The sequence below is a fragment of the Sphaeramia orbicularis genome, chromosome 8 (assembly GCF_902148855.1).
Source record: "Sphaeramia orbicularis chromosome 8, fSphaOr1.1, whole genome shotgun sequence".
In the NCBI taxonomy this organism is placed as follows: Eukaryota; Metazoa; Chordata; class Actinopteri; order Kurtiformes; family Apogonidae; genus Sphaeramia; species Sphaeramia orbicularis.
In genome coordinates this window covers 23,916,037-23,941,678 of record NC_043964.1, presented here as the reverse complement: position 1 = coordinate 23,941,678, position 25,642 = coordinate 23,916,037, and the positions used below count along the sequence as shown (strand labels likewise).

General features: G+C 37.1%; 2 protein-coding genes across 5 annotated transcripts in view; both read right to left on the bottom strand.

Moving 5' to 3' along the window:
• svilc (supervillin c) overlaps nt 1–16,752 on the bottom strand; it is a 45,482-nt gene extending 28,730 nt beyond the window's left edge. For 2 of the 4 annotated variants that reach the window (XM_030140934.1, XM_030140935.1), the window contains exons 1-8: nt 16,644–16,752; nt 13,676–14,183; nt 10,406–10,546; nt 10,114–10,290; nt 8,942–8,976; nt 6,099–6,160; nt 2,053–2,198; nt 402–630 (exon numbers count right to left, since the gene is read on the bottom strand). In XM_030140934.1, the coding sequence (XP_029996794.1) occupies nt 402–630; nt 2,053–2,198; nt 6,099–6,160; nt 8,942–8,976; nt 10,114–10,290; nt 10,406–10,546; nt 13,676–13,962 (1,077 nt within the window). In that variant the 5' untranslated portion in view covers nt 13,963–14,183; nt 16,644–16,752. The remainder of the gene's footprint in view (nt 1–401; nt 631–2,052; nt 2,199–6,098; nt 6,161–8,941; nt 8,977–10,113; nt 10,291–10,405; nt 10,547–13,675; nt 14,184–16,643) is intronic. The other 2 variants (XM_030140936.1, XM_030140937.1) reach the window with 2 other exon arrangements.
• A 2,645-nt stretch (nt 16,753–19,397) lies between these two features.
• On the bottom strand, nt 19,398–24,575 carry cdk21 (cyclin-dependent kinase 21). The gene is made up of 7 exons (XM_030140933.1): nt 24,346–24,575; nt 22,794–22,926; nt 22,541–22,708; nt 22,355–22,464; nt 21,814–21,864; nt 20,321–20,453; nt 19,398–19,879 (listed from the first exon to the last, which is right to left on the bottom strand). Exons 1-7 carry the CDS (start codon nt 24,573–24,575, stop codon nt 19,802–19,804), a joined length of 903 nt encoding a protein of 300 aa, XP_029996793.1. The 3' UTR covers nt 19,398–19,801.
• Between the last annotated feature and the right edge of the window lie 1,067 nt (nt 24,576–25,642).

Sequence of the window (25,642 nt, the reverse complement as noted above, 5' to 3'; positions counted from 1 at the left end):
GTTTTGGGCTCAGTAGTGCAGCATACATACACTACTGTGAATAAATGAAACTATGATCATTAAATCAAAATAATAAATAAAAAAATAAAATCTCATGTTCAAGGATTTTTATTGTCATTTTCACTGTGCACCTACTGTGCATACACAAGAGAATGACGTTTTCATTCCTCAATCTGTGACTACAGTGCAATAGCAAAGCCAAATAAATAATAAACATCATAACATCTTGATGATATTCCAGATGTTTTCAAAGGGGTTCACATCTGTAAATTCGGAGTCTCTCAAATCTTTCCATTTTGGTTTGTAGCATAAAAACCACTTGTGTCGGTGTGTTTTATTTAATACATGTATCTGCTGCTTCATTCAACTCGTCTGTACTTGTTTAACCCTTCACTACTCACCAGGCTGACCTCCTCCACGGTGATGGGCTGTGTGCGGTACCGAGCCCCCTTCTGCCTTCGTCTCTCTGGGGGCGCGTCGGTATGGCCGCCCCCCTGTCGCCCTGGCAGCGACAGTTTGTTGAACAGGGCCAGTTTCTCGCTCATGCTCAGTTTACAGTTCTCGTCACCATCTTCCACTGACTCAGCCTGCACTGGCGGAGGCTCCACCGGTGGGGCTGGTTTGGGGGCACTGCAGGGAAACATGAGTATGGACGGAGGGGGAATGTGAAATACTTTTACTCATGGACTGAACTGTCAAACTTCATGGTTCTTTCATTGATTATTTCTGTGTTATGTGACTTTATCTTTCAATTTAGCACTTTTTCTCCAATATATTTGTCCAACAGTGTTAGTCTCTTATCAGATTAGTGTTTCACATCTCTTATTGTCCAATGTATTTCCTTATAGGTTGAGAGAATTCACCTCCTTAACCTGAATAAACACTTCAAATACTCTTGGATTCACTGGAAAACGCACTGTACTGAAGTTGAAACCAAGCCTGTTTTTCATTTTCACAGGACAGTGAAATTACAAATACACAACTATGAATTCAGGTATTTCATTGGTAACGGGGGTTGAGATCCAAAATGTTATGGACAAATGACAATATATTTTTATATTATGTTGAATATCATTGCGATTATATTTTTTTTCTTAATTTTGTCTTTCTGGTGACTTTTGTTTACCTTGTTATCTAAAGCCACAGTTTGTTTTTCCTTAATTTGGCTTAATACTGGATTTTTTTTTTTATCATTATAATGGTTTTAAATGTTCTACCTATGTATTTCTGAAATATTGGTCACATAAATAATCATTTTTTACCACAAGTAATGGCTGGTTTCTTTAATTTTTACCCAGGATAATCAGAATCAACCTTTAAGCTTTCAACAAATATTGATTTGACATTTATTGTGATAACTACTGACAAGTAACATGAACATTTTTATCATAATATTAGAAATTAACCAGAATGATAAGTCTAAAAGCTGATGTGTTCTGATATTTTTGTCCATATAGTGTATGAATTTCTAGAATGATGCATTAAACTACCAATAGTATATAAAGTTAAATAATCTTAATATAGCAGTAAAAAGAATGCAAAAAAACCTAATTTACAGTCAACATAATACATTTACTTTTTATACGTAAAATACATTTCACTGATAATACAATCGCGGAAAAAAATTATTGGACCATCAAAAGTCATCAAAAACAATGGTTATGCAATCAAGTACTAACTCCTGTGTGTATCGTGACTAAAACAGACAGAAAAGAACACATGGAATGACTAAAAGCACTGTTTTGTCAGTACAATGCCATAGCTACTAATGTAAGAACTGAAGTGATTTTGGTTATTATCAAAAAAACATGGAAAATGCCTAGATATCAGCTCTTAAATTAAACTCTTATGAGCTATTTTTGTTGTTATCATTATACTTGTCCAAACAAATGTACCTTTAATTGTACCAGGCATTAAAATGAACAAGAAATTGAAGAAAACAAGGGCGGTGTAATAATTTTTTCCATGACTATATGTAAATATTTTTACTTGTAGTGGAGTATTTTCATATATGCTTTTAGTACTATTGGATCTTTTATCATTACAGCCCACCTGATGGCTACTATTTCCTCACAGGTGATTGGCTGAGTGAGGAAGCGGTGGTCGTTGCCACGGCGCACTCTGCGTTCATGGCTGACGCTCCCGGACCGAGGCTTCAGGAAGGACGAGGCCTCAGGTGCGGCGGATTTCTCCAGCTCCTTCAGAGTAAAAAAGGAGAGACGTTACTATCAACACATGACACCTGCCCGTCACATTTAGGTGTTTGCCACAGGTGGAGCCCAACGTTCAGGCTCCATCAAAAGGCTGCTGAATAAATAATGAGGGAGATGGTGAAAACGGCGGTGAAAATTCCCTCTCATGATGCCTCCTGTTCTATTTGTAAGGATGGAGGGTGGGAGGGGCAGCGGGGTCAGATGGCTGGTGAATAAAGCACTAGCTGTAAGGTGGAGCATCTTAGCTACATGGATAGAATGCCAGCCCAACAGGTCACAGTGAAACCAGAGCCCATCGGGTTCTGTTACCTCCTGCCCGCCTCCACACAGCACAAGGCTAATTATAACACAGCTGCTATGGTTCTTAACGGCAATACAGTGTCTGGCACATTCTCACCTGATGTTTCATAACTAAAACTGTGCAAGAGGTGAAATGTCAACTCCTTGATGGAAATTGAAATGATCCACTGCCTGAGAGAATTGACAGAAACGTCGTTTAATTTTCTGCAGAGGAAATATGCATCACTGTTAAGTTTCTTGGGTCTGTTTTAGATCTGTACAGTTCACACTACAAATTTAGCCTTTCTTTTAATAAGTATAGATGCACTGTAGCATCAAACTAAGCTGCACACACCTGTTTGACCATTTATATTCCACATGATCTGGTTCTGTCCTGCATGCTCAGCGCCCACCATGAACCTCGATCTGTAAGGTGAGCAGCCGAGGTGACTGTCGATGACAGACGGCGCTTTCTCTCAAGCAGTTTAACATATTCCACTACAACTGAGCATCTCTCAATAATATTAGTCATTACTCATCACATGGGAAGGTTTGGTTGTTTATTAGCTGTGATATTCAGTGTTTATTTGATAATTAAAATGTTTGCATCCTTCTATCCAAAATCAAATAAAAATGCACTTATTTGGCTCTGATGCAGCCACACAGTCACTTTCCTACAATGAATCACTATTTTAATATGCATATTTTACAAAAACTGACACTTAGCTTTTTTTTTTCCTACATTAAAAAATGATTGATAATCCCCACAGTTCAACATGAACACTGACACAAATACTGTTGAATGTGGAATTAATTGTACTTTAATTGTTTTACTGATGTTAGCTTAAGTGTAGTTCAACTAAGCTTTGTGCCAGTGTACATTTCGACATCAAGATTTATATTTTTACTGGTGTACAGTGACAGTATGTACAAGCGATACAGACACAATAACATCAATATGATGCAGTGGAAAGAAAATTTGCCTGGAAGCCAAATGTTCGAAATTCTATTCAAATTACAGATGATAACTGTGCAGAGCCACATGTAAAACTAAATGCAAAGAGAATGCAAAGGTCTGTGTGTTCAGTTAAGATCTGTTTTTTTACCAAAGCAGGCAGATATAAAAGTGTTTCTGAGGAGCAGCAGTCATCAGTTCATACTGATCTTCTTATGGTTGAAGATAAATTTCATTTTGTGTTTTATTGTCATTTCAGTGACTCGAGGAATCATGTGTTTGCAGAGGTCCAGATGGAGAATCTGAACCTTTGCATCATGTAAAAAGATTGTTACCCTGCCCCCAAGCAAGGGGTATTGTTTTTGGTTCAGTTTGTTTCTTTGTGTCTTTGTTTGTTTACACTTTAGCAGCAAAACTATTGGCTGAATTGATACCAAACTGGGTTTATAGATTGCCAGTGACCCAGAATAGATGCCATTACATTTTGGGAACAGTAGATCAAAGTTCACTTTTTTTTTTTTTTTTTAATGAATTTTTAAAATGTATTTTTTCCTATTTACTTATAATGGACGGAATTTCGCATGTTTATAAAAACATCAATTTTGTTTCATTTTACTTCAAACTTGGCACATATATAGAGGCAATTGATATGCTGACATCAGCACACACATAGACATGACGACATCAGCTGGACTGATGCCAAAATAAGCTCCAATACATGTGAGGGGTGGGGTTTGTTGTGCCTGGCACCACTTGTTACAAAATGTATTTAGGTGGCATTGGTGGTGCATTATAAGTTGTCATGCGGTCATCCACATACCAAAAAAGGTGCAAGACACCAAAATAGACACTCTTTCAAATCAAATCAATATAAAACACATTTAATGTTAAAATGTAAGTTTGTTCTTGTATCATGTAACCTTGTCCTCAAACATGTAATAGTCAATTTATTAACATTTAGGTGTTTTCATACATAACACACCATCAAACCCATGGTCAGTCACTATATTTACATGCACATTTATATTCTAGGGTTTTTTTCCAATTCTGAAAAAGACAAAACTCCAAATATGCTCTTAATATGGTCAGTGAAAATGAACGTTCCTCTAATATTTCTGTTTACATGCAGCTGTGCATACCCCATTAAAAATACTGCGTTCAATAACTTTTCCACTGGTGGCACATGTTCCAATTCCAATTCAAATACCTTCAAAAGTTTGGGTTTTCAATATTTTCTCATATCCATAAACATGTCGATATCCATTGTCATAATGTTTGGAAATGTGGACTTTTCTATGGCGCGTCCATCTCTACCAGAATAGCATCTTTGTCTTTATTCCATCTGAATGTAAACAGAGGACACAGTAAAAAGCGCAAATTAGATGAATTTTCTAAATGCGCTGTATACATGTCCAAAGAATCTGCATGAAACAAAAATAATAAACATATCCCACATATCTCCATCGGAAAATGTGTTCAGAAAGTAGCCTAATTCAGAATATCCAAGTGGAATACACTGTTTACATGACACCAGTCAAATTCAGAACACTAGTGGAATATAAGACTGCATGTAAATGAACTCAGTGGCTCATTCACAAAGAGTTTCTGTGATTTTATGATTTACTTGTTTAAGTCAAATTTACGGAATCCAAGGAACTACTACTGACTATTTAGTACGTTCATAAGCATGTCCAGAGTTACAGAGATCAGCCATGTTTTTAGTATAAATACACATGCATATGCTTTTACAACCTGTATGATGATCTGTTAAACCTTGCTACTTAAACAGCTGCTGATTAATTATTTCACTGTTATATTTTCATCACAATATTACATTTCTTCTGTTTTTCAGTGTAAATTTGGTCCCACATACTGTAAATCAATCTCTACCAGTATCTCCTTAAAAACCCCACCGACTGACCCCAAGTTCATAAATAGAAGACCTCAAGTTGTCACAGTTCTTGTTTGACAGTTTAACCCTGAATGACCTACAGCTATTTTAGCGGCGACTTCCAAATCAATTTTACTCTGTTTCCTTAGTGATTTATCACCACTTAAAATAATATTTTCTTCTGCATTTTGCAATTTTTACGATTTTCCTATATTAAATTTATATGACCATCTAGATGTCCATAAATGAGTAAATTAAAAGGTTATTATATCAAAACAGAGCAAACTGAAGCTCAACTTTCTCAGCAAAATATATCATTAACTGGATGTCCTTTTTCAAACTACGTTGTTAAATCAATGTTGTTGTTTCCATATTCATTGCAGAGCCTCTGTACGTCCAAATGGGTCGTATCTGATGCTGCTGAAAAGCTCAGAAAATGCATTTTATCTGAATTATTTGCATGTATTGATAGGCTTAATGGTTCAATATTAAACATTTTAGATCAGTAAATGCTTTTGGTCACCAGTGGCTTTATAGGTCTTCAGGGTTCATCTATGAAATTGGATTATAATTGTCAAAAGTGTCATAAAACCTTTATTTATTAGGCTGCTAATGCACAAATCACATATCAAAAAGGGATGAGTCACAAACTCCACAGAGAATCACTTTTAGCCACAAGGACTTGAACAGACATGAAAATAAGCCGGTCATGAACAGCAATAAGGCTCCAGTTTCAAACCCGAGACCAACTTAGACTTACTTTAAACAAAGACATCTTGGCTGCCACACTCATTTTGGCTCGGTCATCTGTTTTCACATCCCCTGTGTGAAAAAAAGAATCACTACATTAGATAAATATAGGGATAGACTGACAGAATCTTACTATTACCATTACTATTAGAAAGTGACAACACCAACACAGGTGCCTAAAAGGTGAGGTAAACTTAGAATAATTTGAGAAATTCATTTATTTGAGCCAAAAAGGCAGATTTTCAGAAACTTTTGATGTTGAATTCAGTCACATGCATTGAAATGAACCCCAAATGAGGTTTTATGCATTGATTTACTCTGCAGAAGGTGCAAAACTGTGACACTATGCAGTGGAATCAGTTCTGGTAACAGCAAAAACTAAATCGACTCATTACAGTTGTTGTTGTCGCACAGTGGAACAAATTCTCTGAAAGCCTCTCTTTGTCAGGAAAGGCTTGTAATCTTTTTATGGAGCGGTTAATGGTGGGATGAGTTAGTCGTCCTGCTCCACTCACATGGTTTTGTGAGACATAAACCTGTCGTCACTGAGATAAAACACTGTGAGGCTAAAATTATAACCTGATTTATTGAAGCTTGAAGATCAAATATAAACCGAATACATTTAGAAGTAAAACCATGACCCTTGTAAATTTGTTTATGGGGGTAGTGCTAGAAAATAAATCCAGATGTAAAATAGCACAGATATGAGTGAGGAAACTGATTCTTAATGCGTCTTTGTGGCTTTCAGACCTTGCATAAAAATATTAAGAAATGAAAGTTCAATCTATCAGTCAGTGGGAGAGGAAATACTCACTCTTTGCTTACTTAAAATTAGAATACCACATTAATTCATTCATTCATTCATCTTCTGAACCCGCTTTATCCTCACTAGGGTCATGGGGAGAAAACCATATGTGAAATGAAAATTTAAAAATATAGCAAATTATTGTCACTGCAACATATAGCTTTGGAAATCATTACTAGATCACTGATTTTGATAGGAATTCAGTATAACACGTACACATAGAATAGATATTCTGGTTTACATATATTAATATTAATGTTTAACTTATGAAACAAATAGGAATGGAAAAGATATGCAATGCTAAACCCTTCAATTAACTTGTATTTTAAAGCATGGATCATACTTCCAAAAGTACTTTGTATATACTGTATGTTGATTTCATGTCAACTGCAATGAGCACTTTTTGTTGAAAAGTAAGCATAAATCCACTTAAAAATGTTATTACACCTCACTGAAGGTGATTTAACTTGGTTATTTTACTGTGGGATGAGTGCATTATGTGTTTTTAATATAAAATCTCTGCAATATGATATATCTTCAGTGAGACTGTGCAGTATACACTCCTGATCAAAATTTTCAGACCAGTTGAAAAATGGCATGAATTTACATTGCAGCGAAGGCACGTTGCAAAAGACCTAGCTTATGCAGCTCAACAATCCGACCACGTTCAAAGAGGGAAAGCTTTTATGGCTTTGCCATCAGGAGGTCATGACAGTGTGAATACCTGACAGAAAATGACATTGAATCCACTTATCTTTTTTTCTTTATTTATTTTTTTAAGATTTTAGCTTTTAAAGGCTGTGATCTTAAACCTTTGATCAGCTGATGAACAGCCTATTTCAGTTTAATTGTGGTTTTCAATAAATTGCTTACTCAGATTTTTTTTGTCTCACTCCCATTTCTTCTTTTTGCACTTTGAAATTCTACTTAGGGCCTTTTTAAGATCCAACAGTGGAAAATGTAAACTCTTGCAATTTTTCAACTGATCTTAAAATTTGGATCAGGAGTGTATGTTTATACCTGTGATTAGCAAAGCTGATGCATTTGTGTGTGTTAAGAAGTAACTGTTGAGTGCAGCACTTGAGTCCTGGACAAATCTCCTTAAGGTGATGATAAAGTATATTGTGTCATATTGATCATATCTTTTTATTGACAATTTACCCTTTATAGGGCACTCATAGAAATACCCTGAAATTCCAAATTTCCATCTTAGTGAGTTATTGGAGGATCTAACAGACTTTATTACTTTAGTGAAATTTTGCAAGATTTTTTATTGTCATTTAGAAAATCAAAGTCAATGAAGTAAAAAAAAAAAAAGAAAGAAAAATCCAAGATACATATATATATAAAAAAAAAAAAAAATACAAGAAAAAGCATGCAAGGTGAAAGGAACATGTATTTTAGAACATCACTTTTAGAACATTAGACCAACATAAGTGTTGATCCAGACACCTGTCCACATCCACATTATCCCTTTGAACATCATTCCTTACATTAGTACCATTACTTCATGGTACCAAACAAAGCAGGTACACTCACTGTTCATGCAGAGGTGGACCTTACAGACCCTGTAGACCACACTGGACCTGAGACTGTCGACTCACTGTCCTCACTGTAACTGTTGCTGTCACTGTCTTGTAATGTGTGCATAAATTACCAAAATTAGTCACTTGTCCGATAAAGGGTTAAATAATCCTGGTGTGGGATTGAGGCAAAGCAGATAGGGCATTTTATTGAGAAGTCTGCCATAAATACACTGGCTTTTTGCTGTTATTCCCTACAAATTCTCTAAAAATGGATTAAAACCAAAGATTTCTGGCCAATTCCTCAAAAATAGAAAATATGAAAGTAATTTGTAATTTTATTTCCAATTCATTTAACCATAATTACACAAAACTATTAGCTTCACGTCCTTAACCCTTAGATATTTGTGTGTTTACAGTGGTGCGGTTGCGTTTGTTTATTGCGTCAACACAACAGACAATAGTCCGTCTGTTTGAGTCACAACACAAGAACAGTGTAATCCAACAACAGAAGAATAGATTTACCTTTAGTGTCCTCCTCTTCCTCTGCATCCAGAATCCTAGAGGAGTAAACAGAGACACAGCATGAGGTCACAGGTGAAATATGAAGAAACAACAGGAAGATGATGTGGGTTTTATAGTTCAGCTCCTTCTGGCTCCTGCTTTGAGCACACAATATAGGCCTTTGTATAGCAGACAACAATCAGGATACTGTGTCAGATTTGCATGTTTGGTTAAAGCAACATCACTGAGGTCATGACCGAGCAAAAACACATGCAAACCTCAACACCCATGGGCGATGATGCAAAGGTCACACACCCCAACTTTAAAGTGTGAGTGGATTTTTATTAGTGAAAAAGAAAATACCAAACACACACAACATTAGGAAAAGCTTTTGAACCCTTTAGAACTTCATTTTTTTGCATAAATATGACCTAATGTGATCAGAGGGAATCCAATTAAACAAATAAGACAAAAAATATTACACAAATTATCCAGTGCACTTCAGTTTGGAAGGAATTTTGCTCATTCCTCCTCACAGAACTGTTTCAACTTAGTCATATTTCATGGCTTTTTTGCATGAACTTCCTGCTTCAGCTTCTTCCAAAGCTTTTCCATTGAAAATGTTTTGACTCATTCCAAAACATCAAATATCTACAGCTTTAAACAATCCTCAATGGAACAGACTGACATATTTAGGGTTTTTGTCCTGCTGCATTATTAATCTTCTGTTAAACTTCACTACATAGATTGTTACTTTCACATCCAGATGCACAAATATAATATAAAATAAATGTATAAAGTTCTTTGTCTCATTTAATTGGAATCCTTTTATTGAGTCAAAGTACTTGTGTGACACTATGATCATGTTTTAGGTCATATTCGTGCAGAAAAAATTGAAATTCCAAGGTTTTTTTGCTACTGTTTGAGTAAAAGCACACACTTTAGTTAGTATCCCACAAGTTTTATAACACACATGGATATAGGTTATCTTTAATAACATGAATTATGTGAATATGAGCTGGTTTTTCTGGTAAATGAGAAACATCACACCTTTACCTTTAGATGTAAGAGCAAACACTGCAAAAATAATCAGCCCAAACAGCGTCTCCTTTAAAAATAACAAATCCATCTGCCTGATCTGTGCAGACCTCGCATGCTCTTTTAACGTCACCACCACAGAACGCCGGCCCTACCCGCTGCTCTCCTCCATTTCGTTTGCTGTGATTGGCTGCGTCCTGAAGCGCTCGTTGGTCTTGCGGCAACTACCTGACCCGGTGGGGAGGTAACGGCGGGTGCGTCGCCGGTTCCCCTCCGAGCCTGACGCCACAGCCAGGTCCAGAGAGGATGTGGCCCGGCCGGTGTCACAACAACTAGTGTCCACACACACAGAGCAGGAGGAAAAAGGAAGAAGACGGTGAAGGGAAGAGGAATGCTGAGACAGTGTGATAGATACAGTCTGGATCACACACATGCAGGTGACCCTACGCTTTGTCAGGCTGTGCTCCAGTCCCAGTCTGCTGCAGAAGAGCACTTCTCAACTGGCCCACCGACACCCGAGTGTGGAGCTGTGGGGCATCAGGGTGCCCCTCCCCACCCAGCATGCTGGCAGAGTCTTGGGAACCCTGCCTGGAGGGGGCAGGAGTAAGGGGGATGGGTTGAGGATGCAGGAGTGGGGATCAAATAATGCAAGGTGCACTCTGAGAACTAAACGGACTTAGAACTTTCTATTAGGGCTGGACGATGTGCAAAAAAAAATAAAAAAAATCATGCTGTGATAATAAAAGTCAAGTTTTGCATTTCATTTTTGCTTAAAAAAAAGAAAATGACAGGGCGTGTACCAAACAAACTTATTCCCTTACTTCTAGAGAACATAATTTGTAGGTTAGAATCAATGCTTTATTTATAATTGTATAGCCTACTGCAAAATTAGCCATATATTCCAATTTTGATGATCCCAATAAGGGATGGGAATTGAGAACCGGATCTCAGTAGCTTAGTTCCTCAAATCATTAGTGTGTTTTCTTGAAGATTCCACTTATCAGTTCCACAGCGTCATCATGTCATTTCTCTATTTTGATTCAGAAGCCTCTAAAGCACAGGTGTCAAACATGCGGCCCGGGGGCCAGAACCAGCCCACCAAAGGTTCCAATCCAGCCTGCGGGATGAATTTGCAAAGTGCAAGTTAGGGTATCAAACTAAAAAATAATATCATAATAACCTATAAATAATGACAACACCATTGTTTTCTCTATGATTTAGTGCAAAGAACATTAAATTATAAAAATGTTTAAATTAACAAACTATCCTTTAACAATAAAATGTGAATAACCTGAAATGTCTAAAGATAATTAAGTGCAATTTTAACAATATTCTGCCTGTTAATAACTTTTTTGTGCCTTTGTAGATCTGATCTCTAATGCATATGTATAAATGAAAAGTTGAGGCATAATATTGATAAAATTGTACTTATATTTCTTTACAAATTTCATGTTTTTCAGGTTATTCACATCCTTTTTGTTTGGATAGTTTGTAAACGTAAATATTCGCATAATTTAATGTCATTTTTTGAACTAAAACAATTTGGAGTTCTCAATATTTATTGGCTATCATGCTATTATTTTACTGGTCCGGCCCACTTCAGATTAAATTGGGCTGAATGTGGCCCCTGAAAGAAAATGAGTTTGACACCCTTGCTCTAAAGCATGCCTGTTTTTCTCCAGTAAAGACAACACTAGGGCCATTTACAACAGATGCAGAGCTTCCATTACAACAGAAGGGGAAAAAACCTCCAACATGCACAAACATTTAACCACAGCATCCAAATAAACTGCACCAATGGAACGAATGTCTTTGATTGGCTGCTCAGCAAAGGGGTGGATGACTCTGGAGGCAGAGCCTACATGCAGGCGCTCTCAGTGTAACATTAAACTCCTCTGGGTTCTATTGATACTGTTAATGTTAGCACCATTTCACTGTGTCAACCTGCTTTTACTATTGTTTTTGAATAATCTCCATGTCCTAGAATTACATTTAGATGACGACCAGGCTGAGGCTGCAGCAGGTAGCTCTCACACTCCTTTAACTACACCTTTAAAAACCTTTATGAGTTTTGTTTGAATTAAATGCAAATTTTTGTGCATATTTGACATTAAAGAGCTAATATAAATAAAGCCATTTGTACAATAGTTTATACCCTAATCCAATGAGAACTGATAATGCAAACGGAATCACTAAGTTCTAACCAATTCCCATCCCTAATCCCAGTAGAATTTCAATGAACTATTCAGACCTACTTTCTGTCAAATACTGCCAGAGAACGGAGAAATAGTGAAAGGGGAAACAGAGAGAGTGAAAACATGGTTGGGTTGTTAATACCAGACCACATGATGGGAAAAGTCCTGTGTTGGTCAAGTACCAATACAAGGCAAGAGTCAGACTGGTTTTAGAACTCCCTGCTGGGACTCACTGATTTAGACCTCTGAGTTTTAATTAATAACAAAGGCTGTAACACAAATATTAAAGTCAAGGACCTGGTGCTGCTCAAAGGTCAGAGGAGGGGTCTGCACCTGGTTCATTAAATTCAGGTACACTTTAAATTTGATATTCTGGGTTGTAAATGTTTATTTTTACATATCATCCCACAGGTACGCATTGTTCTAGGCCCAGGTCTGGTGTGGATCTACTGTAACGGTTTCTATACATAATGTATGAGCATTCTGTATATATAAAATATGCAGCAACATGCGTTCAATAGAAGCTTGTTTAACACAACAAATAGTTCTGTATCCCATAAGACCAAAACAAAGGCTCAGATACTGTATGTGTGTGTTGCATGTAAATCATGCAACACACACCCACACATATAGAGAAGCTTTAGGAATGTTTTTAATGTTGAGTTTATATTCATTTTTACTGTTGGTGAATCTGTTTCATCTCAGATTACTTGGCTTTATCTGCAGAGAGGATATCAAAATGATGCTACACAATCATGATCAAAAGTACACAAAACACTATTTCCTCTTCAATTTTGGGACAATACCTGTGCAAAACTGTATGTCAGGGGAGAAATGGTCAGTGACACTGAGATAATAAAGCATGCTGGCTCATCTGTGTTTGTACTATTAGGACCAAAACACCTGCGCCTAAAAACATCCACGCCCACTCATTTCTCATACAACCAACAGCCTAAATTTATAAAGGATTTAGGTTGTATACTTCTCATTATTTAGGTTTAATTAATACATGTTATGGCTACATCCTGGAGCACACTGCTGCCACAGAATGCACCTAAAAAGGTAGTTTACATCTGCTGGGAAACAAAAACAAACTCATGATTGTCCTGAAGAAAATGATAAAAAGCAAAGGTTTTCAAGTTTATCATTTTGTATTCCTCAGTTTTCCCTATAAGAAGTATAAGTGTCAATGAAAATAACATACTGATACTATGTTGTGTGATGCTGTCCACACTGTACTGATTTTTAATTATTTTACAGACAGTTTGCTAAATCATACCTTTGCGCAAACTGCACAAAAAGTAAACATGATGTTAATTGTTAGTCTCACTGTTTTGCTTGCACACAATTTTATGCACATGGTCAAGTGTTCCTTACTCTGAGGCAGTTTTCCTAAGATTAGAAGACATGCTTGCCCCCAGGATTGCAATATCTTGAACCTCTGAATGATCACACGCGGTCTTGCCACTTTCTTGCCACTTCCATGCTAATGAAGTGATTAATTACTCCTGACATGACTCACCTCCTCACATAGCTGGACTCAGGAGCATCTGCCTCTAATCCATTTGAAACCCCTCGTGTCCTGCTGTGAATTCTGTCACTAACGGACGGGACGCTGTCTGTGTTCAGCGTCCCTCTGTGGGCCTGGTTCTCTGGACCGTGCAGCTCTTTCCCATCCCTCCTCGTCCACTTGGATGGTAGCTCCTCCAGGTTGCCATAGCGCTCAGCCAGTTCCCGCCTCCTCTCTGCCTTATAGCGAGCGATGCGTTCCGATCTGGGCTCCAGGACTGGGTTCTCCATAGCATCCATGCCCCTCAGAAGGATTCAGTGGGTTCTCTGCTCCTTCGTAAATATTCCCAAAGCATTTACGAAGAGAAAACAGATGGTCGTGTCTTTCTCTGCTGCTCAGTTAAGGCACAATAATGGAGCTGGTGAAACTCTCAGGTTCCATCGAATCTCTGTTGTGCTCATAGATTTAACCAGTCAGCAGCTCCAAAACAAACTCTCCATCTGTGAGTGAGCAGTTTCTCCTAAAAGATGAACAACCAAACAAAATGGTAAGAAATATGCTACAGTCCTGGCAACACTAATCTTCTAAAAGTAAAAAAAAAACAAAAAAAAACAACCACCACAAGCTGTCTTTATCTGAGAACCCATTTTCCTAAAATGACATTGTTAATTTACTGTAAGCCTCTCTCTTCCTTCTTAAGTCCATGTAAGATGACCTATACCAGCCTGCAGTGCCATGCAGGAATCTCCCCTTGCACTGAAACTCAATACCACAGCAGCTCAGCTCCACTCTGGTCCAGGCCATGGTGGCACTGAGTCTGCAGACCTCACTGATCTTTCCAAAAACCTGGTAGTCATTTTGTTGAGCTTGTGGTCACTGAGAACCATCAGATCCACTTAGAGTAAGTGGGCACAGAGCACCTGTCGCAGTTTGTTTAAATATACATGTAAGCTATAACTATGTGCATTATGACATGTTTCCAGGCAACACACACACACGCTTAAACAAACAAAAAAGTCTTTGGTGGCTACGTGATCGCCTGGAGGTGAATAAACAAAATCAACAAACCCTGAGACTCTGAACCACATAGGAATAGTATTATAATGCCATTTGCATTTATAGACAGCTGCTAACCTCAGCTGTGATGGTAAAAGCTTGAGCGTGTGTGTGTTCATCACTGTGTACAAACAGAAACGTGTGTTTGCTTATGTGTCTGTGCGTTTTCCAAAAGCGTGGATGTCAGCATTCCTGTCGCTTTCCCCCTCAACACAGGAAGCACAATGGAAGCAGAACAAAGAGGGGTGAGCCACGGACTTAGTGCAGCAGATAGACGAGCTGCAGGGCTGAACACCACTGGAAAAGTAGAGCTCACAAAGAAACACATGAGACTTTTAATTGGGTTGTTGCTGCTTTTGAACCACCGAGATCTGTTGATATGGATTAAACATAATATGGAACGTAAAAGGTCAAAGGTTGCAGCTCCTGTTCAGACTGATCTATCAGAGATACCCAAATCTAAAGATGTGAGGAGATACTGAACAGACTGACAGCCACAGTTGCAGAGAGAACAATAACACAGTCAGGAGATCCAAAGCAACACAGGAGAATTCACCTCCTTGTGAGCAAACCACAAGAATGCCCAGTCTCACTGACGCCACCCACATTTATGGTTCCAGTGGCAGAACAGGAGTAAGAGAAGAGCAAAAAAAAAAAATCATGTGACAAGCTAGAGGATTGTCAATTGGAGCGAAGAATGCCATCGAGGCTCAACGGGGATCATAGGCATGTAATCCAGAGGCACTAGTTGACAGTGACTTCAGATAAAGAGGATCATTCTCCACTCAGTCTGGACTGTTGTAGCATATACAAATATACACACCCTCAACAGTCAAGAAAGATGTTCAGAATCTGAGTGGAGGCAGCACATTCAACTCTTCCATCATCTCTAACAACAGCATTTGAACACAACACTATATGTAGATTTTTTTTTTTTTTTTTTTAAATATAATTTTTACTGTTATTCCAAAGTAAAGACGAGTCAAATGTCATCCCGGAAGTTGATCTGAAGCAGTTCAGCCAAGAATACGACCAAATACACCTGCCCACAGAGGCCTATCAGTTGTACTTTACAGGAAAGAAGGCTTGTATCATTAAAATGGAAGGGATTACATAACTTAATTCACACTAAAGCGCTGCTCTTCTCCATCCTGTTATCTCTGCGTTACAGGAAAGTGTTAAGAAGGCAGAGAGAAACAGCAGCTTCATCCTCATGTAACATAATCCACTTCCTCACTCCCAGAAGGATGGAGCAGTATGTTGGCTTTGGGTATGATAATAGTTTTTATTTTACATGTTCAAAAGAGAATAATTTCTCCCATATATTTTAACCTAGAGAAAATATTACATGGATTGTGTAGAAACAGTCAAATTCTTCTCTTATGTACTGATAAGGAAACAAAAAAGTTTGGCAAAAGTGTTGCTAATGAGTCAGTTTATTTGCAGTTATTGAAAATAAGCAAAAATAAAGTATAAAAACTGAACGTCAAAATAAGGGTGTTTGGAAAAAGTTACACTATGATACTTTAAGATATAAGAAATGTAGAGGGGAGGATTAAAGGTTGTTGCGGTTATATCCATGCGTAACTAATGCGTAAATTGTGCGCAAACTGGATTCACCCACCCAAAAAAAAAAAAAAAAAAAAAAAAAAAAAAGGGCATCACTAGCTTTACAAATTATTCACACATAAGGAAACAAAACAAGGTAAATACAAAGAAACTGAAGACTAGCTACGACCACAACTTTGTATCCAGTGTACAGCCTGAAAATAAAGAACGGCGTTTGCGCAGAGCGAACAAACACCTGTTACGCAGATGATTAAGCATAAAATCCGCCGCTGTAATTGAGTTGTAAGGTGTTTTTCATTGGGACACAACGCTAGTAAAGCTCTCTTTCATTCAGAATGAAGTCACACGTACTTACATGCCCTGCACGCCGAGTGAAGTGGGCATGAGTTCGCCGCTGTCCTTTCTCAGAGCGGTCCCTCCCCACCGGCCCTTCACCACAGACTGTCACTCCAAATGTAGTCACACTCGCAGCTGTGGACTGCGCTCCGTATTAAGGGGGGAGAGTATAAATAGATGGACAAACCGTGGGATAACTTCTGCACTCTGAAGGAAAACGGTCGTCAATATGGCACCCGGTAGACGCGTGTCTCCTCGTGTGCGTGGATCTCCAAAACAAAACAAAAAAACAAAACAAAACAAAACAAAAAAAACAATGCGTGTTGGTTTGACTTTGCATTTTAACCCTTTCATGCATAGTGGTCACTAGTGGACAGTTACTCTACAGCTTTACTCTTGTATATTCATGGGTTTTGTTGTTTTAGTTCCATATCAACCAACACAGTGGACACTTATGTATCATCTCATAAACTGCAACTCATACCATTTTTGTAACTTTGCTGTTCTTGGTTGGTTTTTGAGTGGAAATCAATTGTTAATATTGATTTTTTGCATATTATCTCCATGAAGTGAGTAATAACTAGTATTAGAATATGTTAAAATGTGAGAAAACATCAGATTAGCTGCATTAAACATGGTTTCATTTCACTGTTTTCATATCACTTTATGATATTGGGTTTTAAATACATGTTTCTTTGCTTCAAGAATAAAATTCATGGTGTAGCTGAGTGGACATTTTTGTAACTCCATGAAAAACAGGTTGATTTAAAAAAAAAAAAAAAAAATCAATGTTTTTTTTCATGCCTAAAGAGGAATAAAAACACTCAGGAAAAAAAAAAAATCTTGATTAAGGTTCTCATAATTCATGCATAAAAGAGTTAATTGGATGGAAATTTGCACAAAATATCACAGACAATCAGGTCTTGTGCCTTGTGCCTAGCATAAAACATGATAGTGACTGTGCTCATGTGTGGCAAAAGTACAGTCAGATAATGATCCACACTGAAATATATAAAATATAGTTTGATGCATGGCAATTATTAACCCTTTCATGCATAGTGGTCACTACAGTGGACATCTATTCTACAGCTGTCCTTTTGTATATTCATGGGTTTGGTTGTTTTAGTAGCATATTAGCCAACACAGTGGACGCTTATGCATCATCCCATTCACTTTAATTCACACCATTACTGTAACTTTGCTGTTCTGGATAAACCTGATCTGCAGGGTTTGTTTTTTTGTTTTGTTTTGTTTTGTTTTTGCATATTATCTCCATGAAGTTAGAAATAACTAGTATTAGTATGTGTTGAAATGTGAGAAAACATCAGATTAGCTGAATGAAAACTTCTTTATTTCATAATTTTCACATAGTGTATCACTTTCTGACGATCTTTGCGTCAAAAATTAAACGCTTGGTGTCCAACTGAGTGGACCTTTTTGTAATTCCAGGAAAAATAGGTTCATAAAAAATTTCAATCACTTTGTTTTTTTTTCCATGCCAAAAGAGGAATAAAAATACTTCAGAAAAAAATCTTGACTGAGGTTCTCATAATTCATGCATGAAAGGGTTAATTAAATATACAGATGTAATATACATTTCTGACCAAAAAGTGCAATTAAATCAACTGTGCATTTATATTTTGACTTTTTCAGTTCCTTTTCTTCATCATCAGCATATTCCCTTTTTTGTAAATTTTCCCTGATTCATACATAATTATGTTTATCTGAAGCTTCTAATATGAGTTAATTTCCCCCTGAATGAATAGTTTATCTGCACAAACCACTTCCTAGTGTTTCTATCATTTAGATCAATTGACCCTTATGGTGACAGCTATTCCATAAAATAAAGTATTGCTCTTTTCAGTGTGTTCTATTGTAGTAAATAAAGATTATTAGCACACAGTGAAAACGTTCAACTGGTGATCAATAGTGTTTCACCACTGCCCCCCTCTGTTAGGACTGCGCTGTTGCAGTAAAAGATTAATTGTGCTACTATTTGCTCAGTAAATAATAGATCTAGACCACAGGTGTCAAAGATGTGGCCCGGGGGCCAAATCCGGCCCGCCAAAGGGTCCAGTTTGGCCCTTGGGATGAATTTGGGAAATGCAAAAATTTCACTAAAATATTAACAATCGTTTTAGTTCAGGTTCCACATTCAGACCAATTCAATCTCCAGTGGGCAGGACCAGTAAAATACTATCATAACATATAAATAATGACAACTTCAAATGTTTCTCTTTGTAAATGTAAATATTTTCATGTATTGACACTAAAAGCAAAGTATAACTTTGCAAAAAATGTGAATAACCTGGAATGTCTTAAGAGAAGTAAGTACAATTTTAACAATATTCTGCCTGTTACTTTATGTTTTGTGTGTATTTGTAGATCCACTGTGATCTTTAAGTTATAATGTACATGTGTAAATGATAAACTGAGGCATAATACTGTTAAAATTATACTATTTTTACAGTTTGTTCATGTTATTCACATCTTTTGAAAGGATAGTTTGTAGATGTAAAACTTTTCATAATGTAAATTCACTTTTTTTGCTCTAAAACATAGAGAAAAGTTTGGAGTTGACATTATTTATATACTTACTGCTTCGGCCCACTTCAGGTCAAATTTGGCTGAATCTGGCCCCTGAACTAAAATGAGTTTGACACCCCTGATCTCGACTAAGCATACAAGTGTTCTATCTTCTACAGGACAAACTAATGCATATAAACCATTACTGTTGTGATGCAATAAACAGATTTATTTACATCAATGCTCCTTAAATGAACACCGTAACACGTTGAAAAATATCTCATTTTGTGCGAATACAAACGTAAATACAGGTGTTGTCTTTTCTAGTTACTACACCATAAATATCTTCATTACAAAAAAAAACCCAAACAAAAATAAAGGGCATCTCTCAAGTGTTCAAGTGTAGAACAAAACACCATAAACAAAAAAACAAACTCATCAACGTAAGGTGCTCATCATGGTGTTGACAGTAATTCACAGAAAAATTGTAACACTATTTTAATAGAAACACTCAACTACAACAAATGACAGACTGACAGTACATGACTCCAATCTGTTACCATGTTCATGACCTGATCTTTAAAGCTCTTGAAGCCAATACCCAGTCCAGAATCTAAAGCTTCCTTCTGACTCAACATTGGACTAAAATCTTCAGTGCTTCGTGAAGAAAGGATGAGCCAGGGCTTTGGCGGCTGAGATCCGACTGCTCGGTCTGAAGGCCAGGCACTGCTGTAGGTAGGAAAACACCACACTTTAGACTTAGAGCAATACTGTCCGTGATACATTTACTGTATTTGCTTTAGTCATTTAAGCATATTGAAAATTGTAAGAATAGTAACAAAAAATGAAGTCCAATCTGTATGTTTAAATTAACCAAAAGTGGGCTACAAAATGCAAAAAACACTGAAACTCCTTTATTTTTCCTCATTTTCTCCTCAAACCCAGCAATGCAGTTTCATAGCTATGATGAAACAGTTGTCCACTGCAAGGAATATTCATTAATTAAAAAAAAAAAAAAGTATATAAAAACTGTTGCCTCATGCTGTTTTCACCACAGATAATTATTTAATTAAAAAAAAAAGCTGAAACTTGTACTTTCCTGACTCATAGGAGAATAAAATGATACATTATGGGAATGTCTTTCTATAAACAGATGTAGTTTGTGCTCACAGATAGTAGGTCTTTCTCATCTGGACTCAGGTTGTTCAGTATATTGGAGCAGGGGCTTCTTTGTCCCCAGCTGACCTGGTAGGGGACTGGACTGTCTTTGGGCCAGTCCTCTTCACTGGGCAATCCAATAACCCTGATAAAAACAACACCAGGAGAAACCCACAAAGAGTAAAACAATACAGATTATACAGCATCAACAGGAAAAATGTGACAAATTACATACATGCTATATCTTTCATTAGGCAGGTTTCCATCCAAAAGCATCACACATTTTAACAGAATTTTAGGATATCTGGCAAAAGACAATACAAATGTATGCTAAATTCCATCAGCTACTGTCATGTGAATATTATGAGCTGGTTCATCATTGTGGCTTAATAGTTATACTATTAAAGGTAGTATATCGGACTATAACACAGCCTACCTGACCTTCAGTCTGGATCATACAATGTTTCTAATTCTTCACAGTTTGTCTAACATTTCTTTCTGCAGCTCTTCATACACACTGCTACTTCTTGCTGTTTCCCATCTTACAGTCTAATATTTCTGTTTCTTGTATTAATTCAAAGTTACTGTTTTAGTTTCTGTTTTTGCTCTGCACATGTAGACTTACTAAGCAAAAACCTGACTGCTTTTCTGCAGGGAAAAGCATCTGATCTAGGCATGATGACTCCAAATCTGAAATCAGAATTTATCCAGCAGGTCAGGATTTTGAGTTATGTGAACATTCATTCATCATCTGAACCTGCTTTATCCTCACTAGGGTCACGGTGGCCGCTGGAGCCTATCCCAGCTACTTATAGGCAAAGGCGGGGTACACCCTGGACGAGTCGCCAGTTCATCGCAGGGCTGAACATATAGAGACAAACAGTCACTCTCACATTCACACCTATGGGCAATTTAGACAAACCAATTAACCTATCAGTGCATGTCTTTGGATGGTGGGAGGAAGCTGAAGTACCCGGAGAGAACCCACACAGACACAGGGAGAACATGCAAACTCCACACAGAAAGGTCCCACCCATCGACTGGTGTGAGAATCGAACCCAGGACCTTCTTGCTGTGAGGTGCAAGTGTTAACCACAGCACCCAGTTATGTGAACAAATAAAACATAAATGTTTCACTCTTGTTCAAACACCTTATGTTTATTCACAATCTGAAGATAATATGAGCTAAATTGGTCAAATTTGCTTATATATATATATGAACATCATAAACAAGGATCCCTTCAGTTTGGATCAAAACTCTTCCAAAATATTTCATTCACTGTCTCTTGTTCTTGTGGTTCTGACAGTTTCCTTCTGTAGAACCAACAATAATCACCATCATGTTTGGCTTGAAGCCCTTTGGTTCCTGGTTTCCATTTCAGAAATATATGGATGAAATCAATCTCCATGCTTTTATCACTTACAGAGGAGGACATGAATTATGAACATTCTGCAGCTCATGCCTTCCAATGCTCGTTCAAAATACAATGAAGGAAAATACTCACTCAAAGATCTTCTGCAGCTGCTGTACCTCCGTGTATCCCCTAAAGAGTGGTCTGCGACACAAAAGAACAAGAAACTACTAATATTGGAGCATGATTACACCTAACAGATCCAACACTGCAACATAAAAACACATTATAAATGAAAGTCCGACATGAAGAGCTGAACTAAGTTAAAATATATACATATTAGTGGTTAAATTTAGCTAAAGTATTGAAGTAAAAGTATCGGTTTGGCTCCTCTGACTGATTTACAGTACTAGAACTTCAGGTTCAGTGTTGTGTTTTTAATCAGATACTGAATAATTTGAATATTAAAAGTAGTCAAGACATAGACACCTGATCTTAGGGCAAAAAACAACATTGGGTATTAATAACTTGTTACATTATCCATTATCTTAAAATTATGCAACTAAAGCTGATATAAATATAGCAGGGTATTAGTATTAAGTAGCACAAAATAGAAATATTCAAAACACTACTTAGGGTTTTTACAAAACAGTCTTAGTTATTTTCCTCCGCTGTGGTCATGTTTACTCCTCACCTCAAAAGGAAGAGTTCAGCGAAGATGCAGCCGGCACTCCACATGTCCACCGACGACATGTAAACAGAGTTGAGCAGCACTTCTGGAGCTCGGTACCACAGCGTCACCACCTGAACAACAAATGACAAAACAACACCTCAAACCTCAGGCCTGAGACTAGAAGTCAGTATATGTAGCCTCACTTACCCCTGGAGTAAGAGCGATGTTAAAAGTGTAGATGCGAGCCAGTCCAAAATCTGCGATCTTAACCTTCCCACAGCTGCTGATCAGGATGTTTTCCGGTTTTAGGTCTCGATGCAGGACCATGTTTGTGTGCAGGAAGTCCAATCCCTGTAGCAGCTGCTGCATCAGATCCTGCACAGAGAAGCAGCAGCTGTTTGTGAATCACAGCGTTCCACCTGAGGGACACATCATCTGAATAGCGACGCAGAACTCAGACCTTAATACAGTCGCGGCTCAGTCCAGACGCCGGAGCCTTGGAGAGGTATGTGGACAAGTCCTGGTCTATGTATTCCAGCACCAGGGTGAGGTCTATGCCAAGGCCCCTGAGTACAACAGTGGCATCCAGCAGGCTGGGGGGTTCAGTTAGGAGTTACGATGAGGTTCAGTTATTTACACTCACACTAAAAGAGAATGAGCTGCTTCTAAACTCACTGTAAAGCTGAACAAAGTACCAGACAGTTAACTCACTGCAGTCTCAGCAAAACTATGGACAAGCGCATTTACATGACTGACTTAAAATACATGTAATACAACCCCCCATTCCAAGAGGGACGCTGTGCAACATGTCAGTAAAAACACTGATTTGCAAATCTTTTAAACCTATATTTTCTTCAGATTGCAACATAGAAAACGTGAGATGTTAAACTGTGGAATATCTTTATGTTTCTATGTTTAAAAAGATGAAATGCGAAATTCGAACCATTTAGTGGAAGAGATTTATGTTTTTACATACCAAAGTTTTTAGAAAAGAAACAGCTCAAGTACCATGTACAGTATTTGTATGACCTTGATTTTAATTTATTGTATTCAATTATGACAAGTGCCTTTATTCTTAAGAATTTCTTATTTGAGGCTTTGCATGTTTTCATATTTATTTATTTATTTAATACTTTTTATTTGGTGCATGTTATGCCACAAAATAGCTTCCCATCATGTTCAATCCATTTCATGACACACTGATGAAAAAATGGAAAATGAGTAAAAAAAAAAAAAAATCTACTGAAAGCACATGGATGATGGTAATAATAAGCAACTACAAATGTCACAAGGAAAGCAAATACATTTTCTATTTTATTCATATCTGCAGTAAGAAACATGTTATGATTTGTACCTCTAACCTCATACTGAATTTTATGAACTTTCTTCTTCTGTTAGAATTTTTGTTTATACCACCCAGCAAAAATGTCTCTGCCTGGATTTAACCAAACAAATACACTTAACATAAATACAAATGCACAAAGTAATTTTTTAGCAATCATGAAATATTTCAACTAAGCAATTATTATTTTAGTCTTGCCTTAATATTCAACCATGGCTAGCAATTTATGCACAGTTCATAGGTTATCACAGCCTGAACATGCATAGAGTTCATGAGATTGTCAAGTGTCCTGTGGAATGTTGTAATATTTTTTTGTAAACTGGGAGATAAATAACAATAAAAACTAAATAAATAAACAGAAAGAGAAAGTAACACCTCTATCAATTTAAATGTCAAAAGTTTTGTAATGGACAGATTCCTTGTTGTTACCAATTGTTTTGCAAAATAATAAATAAAACAAAGTAAATAAAACTTACAGAAGAAAAAATATTGATGTCATTCAAAACCAAATGACAGAGTAAAATAAAATAAAAAATATAGAATACGAATGAATGAATGTTTTACTTCTGTTTTTTTTAATATAATTTTTATATAAAAAATTAAAATATCCTACCAGATTTAATTTCTGTGAAGAAAAACATTATACTCACATAAATGTTTTTGCTCTTACTTGACTATGTTGGGGTGGTTGAAGTGCTTCATTTTGCGCAGCAGCGCCACCTCTCGGATCATGTAGGGAGGGATCCCGGCCTCCGACGCATCTGCGCGGACGTTCAGTTTCTTGACCGCCAGGAGGCGCTGTTCCCCGCCCACCTGTCTGGCCTTATACACGGTGCCGTAGGAGCCGTGACCCACCTCGGCCAGTAGGTCATATGTCAAAGGCCCGGAGCCAACGTTCATGGTGGAGAAAACTCAGGAAAATATCACCTGAAGCTCCAGAACATTCACTTTAGGATGAAAATGGTTAAATAAGACACATGTACTGCCTGTGTCGAAAGGAAGTCAACTAGCTAGAAGTGGTGTGGAGCTAATTATCACCTGTGACACAAACACCTGTAATAACAATGTGTGCACTACTGTACAAAAGCAGAATTTCAGTTTTGTTTACAGATTTTACTTGGTATTAATTTTACCTTAGGCCCTTTCTGCCTCCATACCGCTGGAAAATGAAGGAGCATAACTGTACATGATCAGAAAATGATGTGAGAATCACACCCTTCTGCTGTCCGACTAATCAGAAAACATGTGGATGGATGGAAGTGCACGTGCTCTGCTAATGGAGACACATGATGCGTTCAGGGGCATCAGAAAGATGGACGTACATGAACTAACCCAAACAGCTGGAGGAACTGGAGTCTAATTTCAGCCAACACAAAAGATATATTTGTAAATAAATCCCATGAAGTAACAAAAGTCATGTTGGTACTATATTATTCATAATATTGGTTTTGTTGTTGGAATATTTTGTCCATTTGTGTTCAGAAAATTCTACTTACATTAAAAAAAACAAAAACTACAAACCCTCCTAGAAAAAAAATGGAAAATGAATCATTTCAAAACAGTTTTTCTGAGCTCATGAAAATTTGACTGTAATAGCAGCAACACTATAAAAATGGATGTTTTGTTTGCCAAATTTCAATTATCTCCAATGAAACTGCATCACACAATAACAGAATATTGCAGTAATATCTTTTTACTGTATTTTTTATATATTTGTTTTTCATTCAGTTATGTGTTATGTGAAAACTTATGAAGTTCATGTGTATGTTTGCTTGATCTAACATGTTACTTTTGTTATTATTTGCATGTTTGCATTGTAAACTTTTTTTTCCTCTTTAAAGTGCTTGGCTGTTAGTTTAAGGTTAAAGAAAAAGAGGAATTAAATAATAAATTCTCTTTTCTTCCCATTTTTTAACAAATGACGAATTGCAGCAGCAGGGTCAATATATAATTGAGGTACTTTTGAA

What these genes read in the sequence shown, in the direction of transcription:
- cdk21 (XM_030140933.1), bottom strand. Translation starts at nt 24,575, where the DNA reads ATGAACGTTGGCTCCGGGCCTTTGACATATGACCTACTGGCCGAGGTG. An exon ending in TGAGCCGCGACTGTATTAAG is followed by an intron (nt 22,709 to 22,793) that starts GTCTGAGTTCTG and finishes TTCTCTGTGCAG; the next exon opens with GATCTGATGCAGCAGCTGCT. An exon ending in CAGCTGCAGAAGATCTTTGA is followed by an intron (nt 20,454 to 21,813) that starts GTGAGTATTTTC and finishes TGTTTTTATCAG; the next exon opens with GGTTATTGGATTGCCCAGTG.